General features: G+C 43.5%; 1 protein-coding gene and 1 long non-coding RNA gene across 7 annotated transcripts in view; one reads left to right on the top strand and one right to left on the bottom strand.

Annotated features, from left to right (window-relative positions):
* The window catches only part of RGS22 (regulator of G protein signaling 22), an 82,791-nt gene that overhangs the window by 48,291 nt on the left and 17,668 nt on the right, over nucleotides 1-16,832 (top strand). For all 6 annotated transcript variants that reach the window (XM_075213859.1, XM_075213860.1, XM_075213856.1 and 3 more), the window contains exons 15-17: nucleotides 5,504-5,698; nucleotides 6,728-6,820; nucleotides 9,728-9,894. In XM_075213859.1, coding sequence (XP_075069960.1) covers nucleotides 5,504-5,698; nucleotides 6,728-6,820; nucleotides 9,728-9,894 — 455 coding nt within the window. The remainder of the gene's footprint in view (nucleotides 1-5,503; nucleotides 5,699-6,727; nucleotides 6,821-9,727; nucleotides 9,895-16,832) is intronic.
* On the bottom strand, nucleotides 11,527-15,096 carry LOC142159194 (uncharacterized). Its single transcript, XR_012692923.1, has 3 exons — nucleotides 15,031-15,096; nucleotides 14,216-14,398; nucleotides 11,527-11,792 (listed from the first exon to the last, which is right to left on the bottom strand). It is a non-coding gene; the product is annotated as an uncharacterized LOC142159194 (long non-coding RNA).

Raw genomic sequence — 16,832 nt, forward strand, 5'->3', positions numbered from 1 at the left:
AGTAAGTGAATACTTAGATGTAGTGCAGTATAGAAACTTTCCACAAATTGGAGATAAATTGTACCCCTCAATCTGATACTACACAGCCAGGAATGACTTCTAATCTTAATATTTCTTAAATTATCATTTCTGCAGTTTGTTCAACAGTGAATACTGCGTTTGTCGGCATAAGGAGAGACATTTTTGAGAGATGGTACACTACCACTAACATGATGGTAATTCAGTTGAAAGGAGAAAATCAATGACAAAATCACCCAAAATTTAAACACAAGGGTCAAGATGGTGTTGGCGTGCTGGAACTTGCACTTGAACTGCTAGGAAACAACCTGAGAGGCTTCAATTGCCATCGGGTGCGCAGGGGGCAGCCGTGATTACAGTTAAATCCCAGTCTAGATGTTCTGGACTTTCTGTGAGTCCCTCAAGGGAATATATAGACTCAAATGCTGGATGTTCTTCAGGGACCCTGCAACATGATGAAACGTAGCATTGTGAGAACATCCTGCACCTAAACAATATTCTCCGTAGAGAAGTTCCTTACTGCCATTGATGGATCTTATGAGAATACTTCACTACTGTACTTTCAAAAGCTGGAAAATATTGCAACTAGATTTAGAAGAACTTATCAGAAGTTACTAGTTTAAATTCAGAGATTCCCCTGATTTCAGACAGAATGACGAACCTACAGAAAAAGAGGGACAATATGTTTTAAATCTATATAAATCCTGCAGCAACCAGTTAAGGCATGAACCATTCAGCTGTTTAATATTCAGCACAATGTGGATGATATCAAAAATTAAAAAGTGCAATAATATCAGTATCGGGGCAACAGACATTCCAGACCTAACCCTCACTGGTGTGTTCATCAGGCACCTTGCTCCAGATAATGTACTTTTAGTAAGTCTGATGCTATTAACACCTCACTCCTGCCCCAGTTAAACTATTCATTTCACTGCCAATTAGATCATATTAAATATCTAGGAATACTTATTCCTAATGAAGTATACAAATTGTATCACCTTCATTTTTGCATATTTAACTAATCTGCTTTTGGGATTTATCCAAATGTGACCTTTCCATATGTATCCATAAGATGAACATACTACAAGGCTCTATTAACCCCGTCAGGCTTTATTTATGCAGATATCTCCCTATTTTATTTTACTGTATGGAGAAGAATGCAGATGTTTATATGAGGAGGGTGGGGTGGTAATCCAGGAATAGCCAGATCAGTGCTGCATGAATACAAACTGTCTGGGGACCTGGGCCAAGACTGTTATCTGTAACATCTAGCAGAATATTTTATGGAATCTTGGACTGATTTCTTCATAGTGATAACAAGCTTTGTATCCAGCCTAAACAGCCTCTATTAAATGTCCCCCTGGCCACTCTGCTATGGGTTGCCAGTGCAGACGAGGCATTTATAGGGACAGTTTCGTTTGTTGCAGCTTAGGCAAGATATTTTGTCATATGTTGTCATAACTTTCTACCGCAATTGGGCCCTGAGACAACCCATCCCTGCCTCGAGGTTACGGGTTCCATAGGTTTCAGCGTTGGTCAACTTCTCTGGGCTTCAGATTCAACCAGGAATTGGGCCCAGCTTCAATCCCTTAAATAACATCATAATTTCTGTACCCACACGCACCCAAGATTTGCAGGTACAACATGTTTACTTCTTGAATAACAGAGGAGAACTACACAGAGATTTAGTGAGATTTTGATCCCTTTGTGTTGCTAACAGCCTCTCTCCGCACACAATATCTCTCCTTTATGGGATGATAGATTCTCACATTCAAAATAGTTGCCTGAAGGTACAGAGTCATTGTTATACTGAAACAGATTTACCTGTTTGTCTTGGACCATTGCTGGCAATAGTACTGTTGTAACTGAAGTATGAACATAAATAATGAATATATAAAAATTATTTGTATGTTCAATTCTGGTTCAGAAAGACAATCTAACCAAAGGGCACTGCTACTCCCAGTAGCAACTCAGTGGTTCAGTCATAAGAGATGAGGACACTGTCACAAACCGAGGCTAAGATTCGGATCCCCGGGTCTGTCTAGTGTGACAATACTCAACCCACAGTCTAACGAGAGAGGTGGCTTTCGCCAGGGACCCGCAAGGAGGTATGATCTTTGTGGCCTCTGCCCCACAGGTCGTGGCCCTCAGAGAGAGTGCTAGACGAGGCCTGTTAGGAGAATAAGAGGATAGAAGATAATCTGTGGAGGCCGCATCGATCACCAAAGGAGGACCAGAGATGGCAACAGCAATGGCAGTTGAACTTTCTGGGTCCCGCAGCTGAACTGAGGTGGATTCCAGTAGATCTTCAAAACAAACTTGTCCTCGCTGGACGTCACACCTTGTAATTTCCTACTCACTACCGTTTTAATTTTTACCTGTTTTATATTTGTGGGAAGAAGCTTATATGGGAGAGTAGGCACAGAGCTGATCTAACGCGTAGACATCTCTAGCTGCCATCCACATGCCACATATCCATATTAATGCGCATTACTTCTACTGCTGCTTGGAAACCTGCCACCTTTGCTAATGAAAACCATCAGACCGCACGTCCCAGCACCTGTACACGTTGTCTGATCCTATAGTAGACCACCAGATCATTGCTGCTGCTGCTGCTGCTATCTACTGGATCACATGCGCCCTGTTGGAGATCCCCACTGCTGGTGGCTCACAGTAACTGTATTTGGGTACCATTGAAGCCCCTGTGGATATCCCCAATCAGTCTTAAGTGACCTATTAATGAAATATAAAAAACAAACTTCTTGTTCACCTTTGAGAGCGAAATAAAAAAAAATACAATATATAGCACTTTGGACAAGTCACGGAATGCATGTTAGGCCCTTCAAGTTTAGCAGGTTGCCCCCCACTGGTTAATGAGGAATGGTTCCTAAGGTGATCTATCATTTTAGCCATATAAAAAGATGCTGACTTGACTCTGTACTATATATTATTATTATTTACAGTATCCAGCAGTTTAACATAGCAGAATAGGACATATTGGGTCTGATTCATCAGGGCACGTATTTGCCTATATTGGGCGTATCGTACACAAAATCACTCTGGGCATGGTCAGAACCTGCTCATACACCAGTAAACGCAGCCATGTCTGCTCCATCTGCATACGTAAAGGACACTTACTACAGCCCACAATTTCTGGGAGTGATTGGGGCAGTGAAGGGGAGCTTGCCCATAGTCAATGTACAGATGGGGCGTTCCAAACTAGAGTGCAGGCAGCAGCGTCTGATCCAAGCTCTGGGGATCTCAAGATTACTTGTTTTTCTGCCGTATCTCTTGCTCCAGCTACAGGGCTAGTCTAAGTCCTGATCACTGGTGATGACATGCTCGTATGCATGCTATAACATGTGTTTGCAATCAGGAGCAACTGTAAAAAATTATTTTATGTACAGTAGACATTAAGAACATCCTAATAAATGTATGTCATGGGGGGACACTTTTTGAAAAAAATAATAATATTTTATCATTAATGCCTATATTATTAGCAGGTGACATTATTTAAATTTTTTGCGTGCATTCTTTTGCGCATTTGTGATCCACATAGGGATTGGACGTATCCTTCAGTGTCTTGTGTACTAGAGCAGAGCAGACCTACACTCGAATTCGGCACGTATCTTCTGATCCGTTCCTTGTTTAATTCGGGAATGCGCAGAGCCGATTTACGTGCATTTTTAAACAAACGCATGTTGCGCTCAGTATGTGTGCCTTCATGAATCAGGCCCATTGTGTGTAGCAAGGCAAAGGTGTATGTATATGACAAAATTAGATTAATTTGTGTTCGATGTAACTTAATAAAATTAAATGGTAGTACTTTTTTTTTTTATTTGAACTTGTTTTTGGTTGTTATTCTTATGCAGGTTTATGATGAATAATACATCATTTTTGGGTGCGTATAGCACTGTTTAAGAAAACTTTAATAATGGTGTTGGCTATTACTTAATTTAGAAGGAAGTGTAACTGGACATAGCAATAGTACCATTATTGGCACGTATTTTATGCAGTTTCTTCCATAATTCAATGACTTCCTTGTCTTGGTTTGTAAGTAAACCTAGCAGCTCAATAAATGTGGCTCCTAAGGTCATGCCAAATCCTTATAAATTCAGTAATTTGTTGCCTAACCATAACCACCGAGTACACTTGACCTCTATGGTGATCAGATTATTCTGTCCAGATCTGGGATCAGGATCGCAGCTCCGTGGCGTAAACAGTCTCTGGATGATGGTACTGTTTTAGGAGTGTAGAGTAGTCAGCAAAACAGAGCAACTTCAGTTCATGGATTAGCAATCAATTTATATGAATCAGGTAACTGTGTAAAAATAACAAAAAAAATAGGGTACAAAACTCTGGCAAACAGATGTAGAGGTCAGACGTGTAAAGGAAGGTTGATGGATCCAGAGAGCACATGGGCAAGAAATTTGTCAAGAACCATAAACTGGTGTAGGCTGACACAGAAACATAAATAGATGTCGCCATGCCAGGAAGCTCAGTAACAAGAGCTGCTTCTTACATAGAGGACAATGGTGACAATACATTTGAACAGAAATTTTTACTTTTAAATTTCCAGGTGGCGAGAGGCACCATTGTTAATGCTGGAAAATCCCCAGTGTTAGATTTGCTGAAGTTAGGAAGCAGGATAAAAATAAATAAAAATGTACCTGTATCCTCAATGATTTTCATGCAAAATTTTTAGAGTATGGTCGCTTGGAGTAAATGATTCTTTTCTGATCCTATAGTAGCCTTCAGTGACAGTAAAGTGACAGCACCTATATACAGTAAGTCCAGGCCTTATATCACTCTGATACTTCTATCATATTACATATTATAGGCTTTGTTTGCTGTCCTGAGTGTTATTGTTTTATCAGATTACTGTTGCTGACCATTGTTTCTTGCTGCCTGCCCTGACTTAGTTCCTGCTTTGACCATTTTTGTCCATTTGTGCATGACTAGGCCTTCCTGATCTCTCTCGCTCTTTAGTTAGATGTTAGTTGTAACCATATTGATCGGCAATTGTTAATGTATAAGACCTAGAAGCACCTGAGAACCAGTGATCACGTTAAGTTCTATTGAACAGCGGGCTGCTAAACAGGAGACCACGACCAGACTGACTATGGCGGTCTGATCTACTGGTGTCACTGGGGACCATTATATGATAAAGGATTCTCATAGATCAAATCTAAGCCCTGTCTCAGATTACCCAGGTTCTTTATAACAGAGTTTCATCTCCTGGTCATGAACCCTAATTGAATATTGCTGGGAACTTGCAAACTTAACAGAAGGGTGTACAGTAAGATAGATAGCAGTCTAGCAACTTCACATGTTGCCATCGTCACTTCTAGAACTGTAAAATTTAAAATATAAAAGGTAACACTTGTGGCATCAACCATTTACTGTATCTGCTGTCAAGTTCTTTCTTATCCCATAAGAAAGTAATTAAATAATTTATTGTTCTACCTTTGTTTCTTTCCTCCAGTCAATTTTTGCCAATTATCTATCCCCTTCTGCTTCCATGGACATTGGTGTGAAGCAGATCATGAAGACAGTGATTTACCAGAAACTCAATCCACCTTTTGAGGATTTATTTGACTCCGCTGAAGAATACAGCCTCACACTTTTGCTGTCTGCCTGGACTCAGATGAATCGGTCAGACAGGCAGGCCTATGAGAAGGTAATTTTTTTAAATTAGTTTGGTTCAGCATAGGAGAGTGTAACATGTGAGAGTCAGTCAGCCAGTCACGGAGCTACTCCGTGGTCATGTGATGGCAGCAGAAGGAAGGGACTGCTGAGAAGAGGGACTTACTGCATCATTTGTCATGTGACATGGTTAAAATGCTTGCTGATATATTATTTCAGATAGGCGCTGCCAGGGCCGTAACTAGGGCTGTGCGACAGGGGCGACTCGCTGAAGGGGGGCGCAATTTAGTAATATTTTAGGTTCATTTGGTTAAAATTGAGGGCCAGGGGGGCGGCACTTATCTTTCTCGCCCCAGGCGCTGGAATTCTAAGTTAGGGCTCTGGGCGTTGTTTTAACTTATTGCTGAGCTTAAGGGTAGTGTACGGCCCATTGGAAGGTTAAAGCGCTGCCCATGTAGCCCCAGAAGTGTATCAGGTTGCCCATCACTGAGCTGGGCTATGGAATGTGCAAAGAGCTATCGCTTCTGTATGGAGATGACTGGAGGGTACCAAAGGACGTGTCCAACACCCTACAGACTGCAGTGATGTAAATCCAACCCTAAATAAACTCATTTTTGATCAAGCATTAATTTCTGAACGCATGTATTTTTCTACAAATAATACATTTAGTTTGAAGACAAATCTCTTTATTAATTCATAACTGACCCTTAGGTTCTGAGTCATGTTCACAGACACAATCCCGGGCAGGGTACCGCTGCGTTAGTGTAAGAGATGAAGACACGGGGTTGGTGGCCCGCGGCCGTTGCCTGTACTCATTTTCCCTGTTTGTTATAGTCAGGATTAGTATTTTGTACAGTCAGCTGCTCTTCATCACTTTCCACAATATTCAGTGTAAAATAACTGCTGTTAGCAGAGTGATGACGGATTTATTGATCTAAACACACTCAGAGCTCCTTTGCCCTCACCGGACAGCTGGTCTTCCCATTCATATGTCACGGTAACCCCTTCACTGGCTGAGAGGTCGGCAGCATCTCTTCCTGCTTTGTTTTAATTCTTTTATTAGGTAGAACTGGTTGAAGAATCACGACAGCTGGAGTCCACTAACTATCACAAGCTGCAGGCTGTGCAACAAGAGAAGGCGTCCAGGAAAGATGAGGTAAGATAAGAGCTCTGCCTCACTGTTTGACAGATCTGTACCTTGTACAAAAGCAGAGAATAAATAAAAATATTCATGTATGTCAACTGTAAATACCCATTTGAGTCATTCTGACCGTTAAAGAGCAAATATACTCACTACTGGTCATTACCTGGGCCAGATAATGGGTCCTCACAAACCTCCCCACCGCGGCCTGCCTCCAACACGGCATACAATGTACTAATAGAGCTGCTCTAGTGCCTTTAAGCCCTGTCCCAATCCCCTGACAAAATGTGACAGAGCCCCTCCAATGTATAACTGCAGCACCCAGGGGTACTGCAAGCTTACACCGTCCAAGTGTGGCGAGCAGAGTGGACAGCAACGCCACCAGTCACCCTCTGGAGGATACCAGCTGGCAGGCCATGGTGGGCTTCCCCGACACAGCCTGATCTGACTACAAACAACACGATGAGCATGCTCTGTCTGGGCTCTCAGTTTCAGAAGTGAACGTGGCTTCACTGCTCGTGAGACGGCCGAACACATGGACAGTAGAGCATAGCCCGGGGCTTTTGCAGCAAATTGACCAACATCTCAGCCTCCCCACAAAACACTTTTGCTTTATAGCCCAGAAGTTGAGTTTTTCGCCCTTGTACTTGGCTATAACTAAAACTATCCAGCATGTCCAGCAGACTATCCAGTCTACTTCCATCCCTCGGATGGAAGTAGATATTTTCAAAAACTGCTTAGGAAGGCAGTCCATCTCTGTGTCACAGCACTCTGGATCTGGAATAGAGAGGGAGATTTCAGGAAGTTAAAAAGCCACAGTCTGTAGCCTGCAGTCTCCTAGCTAACAGAAATTATATGTACAGATCCCTGCCTCTCCTCACCCTGGTTGTTTTGAGTATACTCAGAATTTCCAGGCATTAAAGACATTAACAAGATGAGACTCTAGAATTATTCCTGGTATGTGTTGAACTTTTTTCAGTGTCTGTTCCTGCTTCCCTGTCTCACTTTGAGAATGAGGGGCCCAAGACAATTTTAAGTGTTGTATGGATAATGTATGTGTTATTTACAGTGGAGGAGTCTTAGGCTCATTCTAGCCCACCTTTATAGCCCTCATGGGTGCTTTATTCTGGTACTCTCCATCAGAAACTACTGTCCTACACAGGGTAATAACAATAAGGTAGGCAGGGGGGGTGTGGGGCTACGGGAGCCCAGAGATAGGGTCACTCCCCCCCCGTTATGCTGACCCCTACCCAAATTTTGGTATGGGGTCTAGTGATCGACTGTTCCACCCCGTTACCTACATATTGTACTGATGTGAACTTACAACAAAAAACATGCAGACTGCAAGCTAATAAGCCAGTGGTTTTGGACACATCCATGGCTAGTAGGGTTAATGTAATTAGTGATTTGCATATATTTACCCAAAATTCCTTTGGTGAGGTTTAAAAAGCAAGTACAACCACTATTTGACATTAATATGGTGGCAATCTGGGACATGTAGTTCCACACCAGCCGTGTTGTCTATATGTCCCTTGCAGTCACATATGCTATGGGCTGTGTGTGTCAGCATCTGTGATCTGCAAATCTAGTCCAAAAGCTGAGTAAAGATGTTATTTTACTCTTTGATAAAGTTGTTGTTGTTGCAAAGATTCCAAGAAACATCACTACATTAATCTCCCAAATCCTTTGTGCAGATGTCAGCATTGAGTGACTTTGGACAACCACAATATTTAGAAATGCGGTTGGTGACTTTGCCACAACGTCAATCGTAAAAACCCGATAATCCCATTTACACAATCAGATTAGTCATTCCAAGTGGAGTCATTTATCAGCAATGTGGAAAACATAATACCTAATTTATCACTGTTTCTCCCATTAAATAGCAATGTCATGTTTAATTTCATACAGTTTGAACAGCACGAAAAGAAAACCCAACAGGAACACCCGCTAAGGCATTAAAAATGGCAGGAATACAAAACTTATTTCATGACACATAATTGTAATTGTATCTTGTTTTGTGCAGCAAAATGTCAACTGCAAAGACCTTCTCATTAATACAGCACACTTCTAATAATCTATAGTGATGAATGTTTTGTCTCCATACGGTTGTATTATTCATAACCAGCTTTTACTGAAACAAGTTATTTTCTTTTACATTTTTGCCATTAGTTTTACCGGCCTCAGCAATGCATGTTGTATTTATACCCTGTCATTTATATATAACACCACCCATCTGGTATAGCCCCGCCTATTTGAGGAATTTTAGGGGTATAATTACTCAACTGCGTGTTTGAAAAAGTGAAGATGTTGCCTATAGCAACCAATCAGATTCTAGTTATCATTTATTTAGTACATTCTACAAAATAACATCTAAAATCTCATTGGATGCTATAGGCAACATCTTCACTTTTTCAAACACGCAGTTTAGTAATATCATTATTTACAAACCACAGTGCAAGCTTGTATTTTCTCTCTATGGGCTGCTCAATAGAATCTGTCTATGATGCGGGGTTCAAAATGGTGCCAATATTGCCGGCATCTTTGCATACGATCCCATGTTTCCCAATTTTTCCAGGACAATCCCCATTTTTTTCTACTAGAAAAGCTTATTTTCCCACAATCAAGTTTCTGATATATTAGTAACAGGATAAGTGGAGATAGGTTCCTATAAATGTTTTACTTAATTTGTCCTCCAAACAGATGAGTAAGGTGGATTCGTACAACCACAACTCTATTGTGAGTGTATAGAAAACATTTACCTTGCATCTAACAAAAGGGATTGTACAACTGATTGGTATATATACATGAATGTGTGTGATCCTGGCTCAGTGTAGGGAGTAGAGGCATGTTTTTGCAGATTCTGGAGTAATGTTTATGTAGGGATATCCTTAATCCTAAAAAAAACAATAACTATCTTGCCAGGATTATGTCCGCACATCCGTCTTTGTTCCACCGCCTGACAAACCTAAAGAACCTAACCTGTGGGAGCTGGTCCCAGTGGAATATAGGAATTATAACCTCGGCACATTACTCCGGCACAGGATGGAGCTGGAGCACTTCCGAGTCTTTCTGGATGATCATTTTGCAAGGTATGGAAACAATTCACAGCCAACAGATATATTGTTGTATCAAATGTTATGCCAAAAGCAAAAAAAAGTCATTCCTCGCGATGTGCCGCTCAGCGCCTCTGGAATAGCGAGGGCATTCCACCGCGATGTGCCGCTCAGCGCCTCCGGAATAGTGAAGGCATTCCACCGCGATGTGCCGTGTAGCGCCTCCGGAATAGTGAAGGCATTCCACCGCGATGTGCCGTGTAGCGCCTCCGGAATAGTGAAAGCATTCCACCGCGATGTACCGCGCAGCGCCTCCAGAATAGTGAAGGCATTCCACCGCGATGTGCCGTGCAGCGCCTCCAGAATAGTGAAGGCATTCCACCGCAATGTGCCATGTAGCGCCTCCGGAATAGTGAAGGCATTCCACCGCGATGTGTCGTGTAGCGCCTCCGGAATAGTGAAGCCATTCCACCGCGATGTGCCGTGTAGCGCCTCTGGAATAGTGAAAGCATTCCACCGCGATGTACCATGCAGCGCCTCTGGAATAGTGAAGGCATTCCACCGCGATGTGCCGTGCAGCGCCTCCGGAATAGTGAAGGCATTCCACCGCAATGTGCCGTGCAGCGCCTCCGGAATAGTGAAAGCATTCCACCGCGATGTACCGCGCAGCGCCTCCAGAATAGTGAAGGCATTCCACCGCGATGTGCCGTGCAGCGCCTCCAGAATAGTGAAGGCATTCCACCGCGATGTGCCATTTAGCGCCTCCGGAATAGTGAAGGCATTCCACCGCGATGTGCTGTGTAGCGCCTCTGGAATAGTGAAGCCATTCCACCGCGATGTGCCGTGTAGCGCCTCTGGAATAGTGAAAGCATTCCACCGCGATGTACCATGCAGCGCCTCTGGAATAGTGAAGGCATTCCACCGCGATGTGCCGTGCAGCGCCTCCGGAATAGTGAAGGCATTCCACCACAATGTGCCGTGCAGCGCCTCCGGAATAGTGAAAGCATTCCACCGCGATGTACCGCGCAGCGCCTCCAGAATAGTGAAGGCATTCCACCGCGATGTGCCGTGCAGCGCCTCCAGAATAGTGAAGGCATTCCACCGCGATGTGCCATTTAGCGCCTCCGGAATAGTGAAGGCATTCCACCGCGATGTGCTGTGTAGCGCCTCTGGAATAGTGAAGGCATTCCACCGCAATGTGCTGTGTAGCGCCTCTGGAATAGTGAAGGCATTCCACCGCGATGTGCCGTGTAGCGCCTCTGGAATAGTGAAGGCATTCCACCGCGATGTGCCGTGTAGCGCCTCTGGAATAGTGAAGGCATTCCACCGCAATGTGCTGTGTAGCGCCTCTGGAATAGTGAAGGCATTCCACCGCGATGTACCATGCAGCGCCTCTGGAATAGTGAAGGCATTCCACCGCAATGTGCCGTGCAGCGCCTCCGGAATAGTGAAAGCATTCCACCGCGATGTACCGCACAGCGCCTCCAGAATAGTGAAGGCATTCCACCGCGATGTGCCATGCAGCGCCTCCAGAATAGTGAAGGCATTCCACCGCGATGTGCCATGTAGCGCCTCCGGAATAGTGAAGGCATTCCACCGCGGTGTGTCGTGTAGCGCCTCCGGAATAGTGAAGCCATTCCACCGCGATGTGCTGTGTAGCGCCTCTGGAATAGTGAAAGCATTCCACCGCGATGTACCATGCAGCGCCTCTGGAATAGTGAAGGCATTCCACCGCGATGTGCCGTGCAGCGCCTCCGGAATAGTGAAGGCATTCCACCGCAATGTGCCGTGCAGCGCCTCCGGAATAGTGAAAGCATTCCACCGCGATGTACCGCGCAGCGCCTCCAGAATAGTGAAGGCATTCCACCGCGATGTGCCGTGCAGCGCCTCCAGAATAGTGAAGGCATTCCGCCGCGATGTACCCTGCAGCGTCTCTGGAATAGACATTCATAATTATGGCCCTATGTCTTTCCTGTGAAATGCTGCTGCTTGCAAGCTACACACATGAGGTTATCCTGTGATTATTTAATTGTTTGTTACTGATTTTTAGCCATGTTTGTTTATTGTCCTGCATATATTAGGACAGTGAGTCCAACGTCTTGTCTGGAGAGCTTCACTTCTTATCCTGCCATGATATACCCAGAGCGTCTAGCATTTGTAAGATATACAGGAACATATATAATTACCAGGTGTTGTATGATGAGAAAGGACAGCTCTAGTTTGCCATGCTTAGCACAGGACATGATACTTAAGCAGCGCTATAAGAATATTTGTCATTCACATCGGCCTTTGCCCCATTGGCGCTTACAGTCTTTCGTCTTACACACACACACACACAAGGTAACAATGCTGACTACTGTGCTGCCCCCTCGATAAAGTATTAATTCAGTTTTGAATTAAACAATCAGACTTTGCGGCAAACTCTATGCACACTGGCAAATAGGTGTGAAGTGCTGTCCGCTTTGAAGACTTACATTAGTTGTGAACTTAGTAGTTGTTCGTTTTGGAGTGGTTGTTTGTGCTATATGTGTCCCTTATTGTGCTATAATATACATATGTATTTTGGCCATGAATTCCATCCTTGCTGGAGATCAGTAAAGGACATTTCACCCAATAATGAGTCTTTGCTGGTTTTGTTAATCATATTAGTAATGTATTGCTCTTGTCACAGGATTGTGTTTTGCTTGTAGTTTTGCCAGTTTACCGAGCCCCATAAATCATTCTCACATTCTTACATTGTGTGTTATGACATGACCCTTTTGATGCAAATGTGCCCAATAAATTAGAATTACAGGAACAACTGATTGGTTTTAGTACAATTATATTGCACAATACGCATTAATAATGTGCCTGCCAATTCCCCAATACCCATGTTATCAGTGCTGTACAGAATGAAAACATCTGCCCCCTAGCAGAATCTGCTTTAACAGAACTGCTGCCAGCAATTTAATTGGCAGATTTTTGCTACATTAATTCCTCCTAGTGTCCCCGCAGCCAAACATGCTCCCCAGGCATCTGACATGAGCCAAGACCTGGTCTCGTTATGTTATAAGAGGTTCCTGTGGACCACATTCTGTGAACATACTGACCAGTTTATAAAGGCCCATACATCTTACTACTGTACTTTCAAACTTCCATCATCAATCATCACAGTCTTCATCGTGGCTCTCCAAGGTTCTGTTAGCGATATTATTATTTCATACTAACTAAGGTATACAGCTATGCCCCATCACCTACTGCCCTTGTGACCAAAGCTTGCTCCGATGTCATTAGATGCTGGGAGTTAGCTGCCATCTACCATTATCAGCTATTACATTTAAGATTAAACTCTGCAATCCACTTTAACAACGGTTCTCTCACAATTATTTTTAAGCCATAGATTATTTAAAAATCCTTGTATTTTATGCTTGAAAGTTGTCCCCAAAACAGATATTGTCTCAGATATTTACTTTTAAAAGGTCAAAGAAGAAAAAAGTTTAAAACCCCCTGAACTTATTTAAACTCTAAATGCTAAGTAGAAAACATCACAGGTATTTTGAAAGTAATGTTTCCAATTAACGGCAATCCTCAGATAATTCACTGGTTCCAGCGCCGATCCTGCTACTTCTATAGCTGCCCCGCTTTGATGAATTTCTAAAGCGGTCATAAGTGCCAGCTCTGCGGGTACTACCCCACTATTTGTGCCGTAGATGCCAATAATCACGTGCGGCACCACAAGTTATAGCGTCTCCGATGAAGGAGGGTGGGTTTTGTGTATTTCTTTATCACAGTTTCACTCTCAGGTCACAAAAAGGAAACAGAGTCTTGCAGTTCAGCAAGAGGGCAGCACCGACTGTACTCTGTCCACATACGCCGTACTCAGGGCCGCCAAGAGGGTTCTGGGGCCCGATGCAGCATCTTCTTGGGGCCCCTTCCATAGCCGCTGAAGGGAGTGTGGCCACACCAGGTTGGTGGCTGCTCCCACTACACAGGCAAGTCGGGGCCCCGGTACTGGCGGCAACGATGTGAGCACATTGTATTGGGGGCGTGGTCAACATGGAGCGTTGATACATACATTATAATAAAACATTGCATTTATCACATCCATCAGGGTGGGAACTTCCTGCAGAGTGAGCAGGGAAGCTCTTAGTCTCAGGAGATTACCAAATCTTGTGATACTTAGAGCTCCTTGGCTTGTTCTGCAGTCTGTGTCCTATCCCGGTACTGGGAGCAGCTATCAGTTCCCTCCTGCTAATCAGAGCTGGATTAGGGCTCGGGGGGCCCACATGATATAATATGGTTATCATTTTAGACAAATACACTGTTAGGCGCATGCAGATCTGTCTTTATAAGCAGTACAGTGTGAAGCGGGACATACCTCCCAACTGTCCTTTCAGTCGGACCAAATCCTGACTAAGTCACCTAAATTCAGGACTGCCCCACCAGGTTCAGGACAGTTGGCAGACTGTCCTGCTCTCTCCTACCTCTTCTTGTAACTTTCATCACTTGTGGCTGCTGGTGTCTTTAGATCAGATGCTGCTTGTCTGGATCCTTGGAGACCCTATTTGGGGAAAAAAATGGGTACATGAAATATAGAAAACTCTAACTAGTCCAGGCGTTAAATCAGTAGCACCAACATTTAATAATTAGTGCTCTCTCCAGCCCCAACATTAAAATAATAGTATTCACATATGATAAATAGATCTATTTCCCTCCAGCCAGCCCCAACATTAAATTAATGTTATACACATTTAATAAATATACCTATTTCCCTCCCTCTAAACAGCCCCAGTAATAAATTTATAGCTTTTATGTTTAATAAATATAACCATTTCCCACAATCATCCCCGGCATTAAATAATCAGTCCCATATTCAATCAATAGTACCAAACCACCCAAGCTTTAAATTAAAGGTCCCATCACTCCATCTTAAATTAATATGCCCCAAGTTAAATTAAATTGCCCCACCAACAAATTAAATTTCCCCACCAACACCCCAGAAATAAAATAGCACCCATTATAGAATTAGTCCCCACCTACACTCCATAAAATTAATAGCCTACCTCCCAGCCCCATTATATTAAGCCCCCCACTCACTTCCATCACACATTATATTCCCCCTCTCTTATTATATTAACATATCCCCCTTCCTCACACATTATATTATCATCCCCCCTCTTCCCTCACACTTACTTTGCTCCATCTGCGCTGTGTAGCAGACTCTTCTGTCTGCCTCTGGTGCTGCTCTGGTCACATGGGATGGCACCTGTCGTGTGACTCCTGTCTCCTACATGATAGGTGGAGGCCACACATAAGGGGAGGATGAAGGTGGTTGTCCCAGAGGAGGGGCCAGCACTACACTGTCCCCCCCTTGAGAGGACCTTGGACCTGACATAGGGAGGCCCCGGGTTAGTGCCCACTTGCGCAGTAGCACGCATGTGCCGCCCAGTTGGGGGAAAAAAATGTGCTGCCGGGAGGTGCTGCTACTCAGGTGGACAGATCGGCCCTTCTAGCATTTGACAGAAGTGCCAGATGGCCAGTCCGTCCCTGCTTACCTCCTGCTTTGTGCAAAGAGGAAGTGTTATAATAATACACTCTTCATCTCTGAGTGTCTTTAAAATTGGCGCACTAGGATGCTGGCCTGCATGTATACATGACAGTGTAGGGCAGGCCTGGCCATCCTGTGGCTTTACAGGTGTTGTGACACTACAAGCCCCAGCATGCTCTGCAAGCAGATAGCCAGCCGATTGCTGGCAAGGTATGCTGGGACTTGTAGTTACACAATATCTGGAAAGCCACAGGTTGAACAGGCCTGTTCTAGGGCATGAATTTGGAAAACAAAGTGGTACGGCTTACCTGCAATTACTGTTTAAAGCTACGGTGTACCGGACCATATACTTTACTAGCACTACTGGGCTATAGACACAATATGAAGCTGTTGTGAGGCGGTGGCAGAGAAAGAAGAGATACAATTTACTCTGATGCACAGAAAAAATAAGAGGTTTCTATTTTATATATAGTTGTATTAATTCTATTGTTTTAATATATATAGCCTTTCTCCTGTACTGGCTATCACCAATATATTGTGTTTTCTGTTATTTGTGCCATTTTCTGCTTTTTTCTGTAGGAGAGAGAGAGTAAACAGGAACACATGTGATTCCATGAAGCACATTAGACATTAGTAGGAGAAAGAGAGCAAACAGGAACACATGTGATTCCATGAAGCACATTAGACATTAGTAAGAGAGAGAGCAAACAGGAACACATGTGATTCCATGAAGCACATTAGACATTAGTAAGAGAGAGAGAGCAAACAGGAACACATGTGATTCCATGAAGCACATTAGACATTAGTAGGAGAGAGAGAGCAAACAGGAACACATGTGATTCCATGAAGCACATTAGACATTAGTAGGAGAGAGAGAGCAAACAGGAACACATGTGATTCCATGAAGCACATTAGACATTAGTAGGAGAGAGAGAGCAAACAGGAACACATGTGATTCCATGAAGCACATTAGACATTAGTAGGAGAGAGAGAGCAAACAGGAACACATGTGATTCCATGAAGCACATTAGACATTAGTAGGAGAGAGCGAGCAAACAGGAACACATGTGATTCCATGAAGCACATTAGACATTAGTAGGAGAGAGAGAGCAAACAGGAACACATGTGATTCCATGAAGCACATTAGACATTAGTAGGAGAGAGAGAGCAAACAGGAACACATGTGATTCCATGAAGCACATTAGACATTAGTAAGAGAGAGAGAGCAAACAGGAACACATGTGATTCCATGAAGCACATTAGACATTAGTAGGAGAGAGAGAGCAAACAGGAACACATGTGATTCCATGAAGCACATTAGACATTAGTAGGAGAGAGAGAGCAAACAGGAACACATGTGATTCCATGAAGCACATTAGACATTAGTAGGAGAGAGAGAGCAAACAGGAACACATGTGATTCCATGAAGCACATTAGACATTAGTAG

Source organism: Mixophyes fleayi, chromosome 5, assembly GCF_038048845.1.
Source record: "Mixophyes fleayi isolate aMixFle1 chromosome 5, aMixFle1.hap1, whole genome shotgun sequence".
Taxonomy (NCBI): Eukaryota; Metazoa; Chordata; class Amphibia; order Anura; family Limnodynastidae; genus Mixophyes; species Mixophyes fleayi.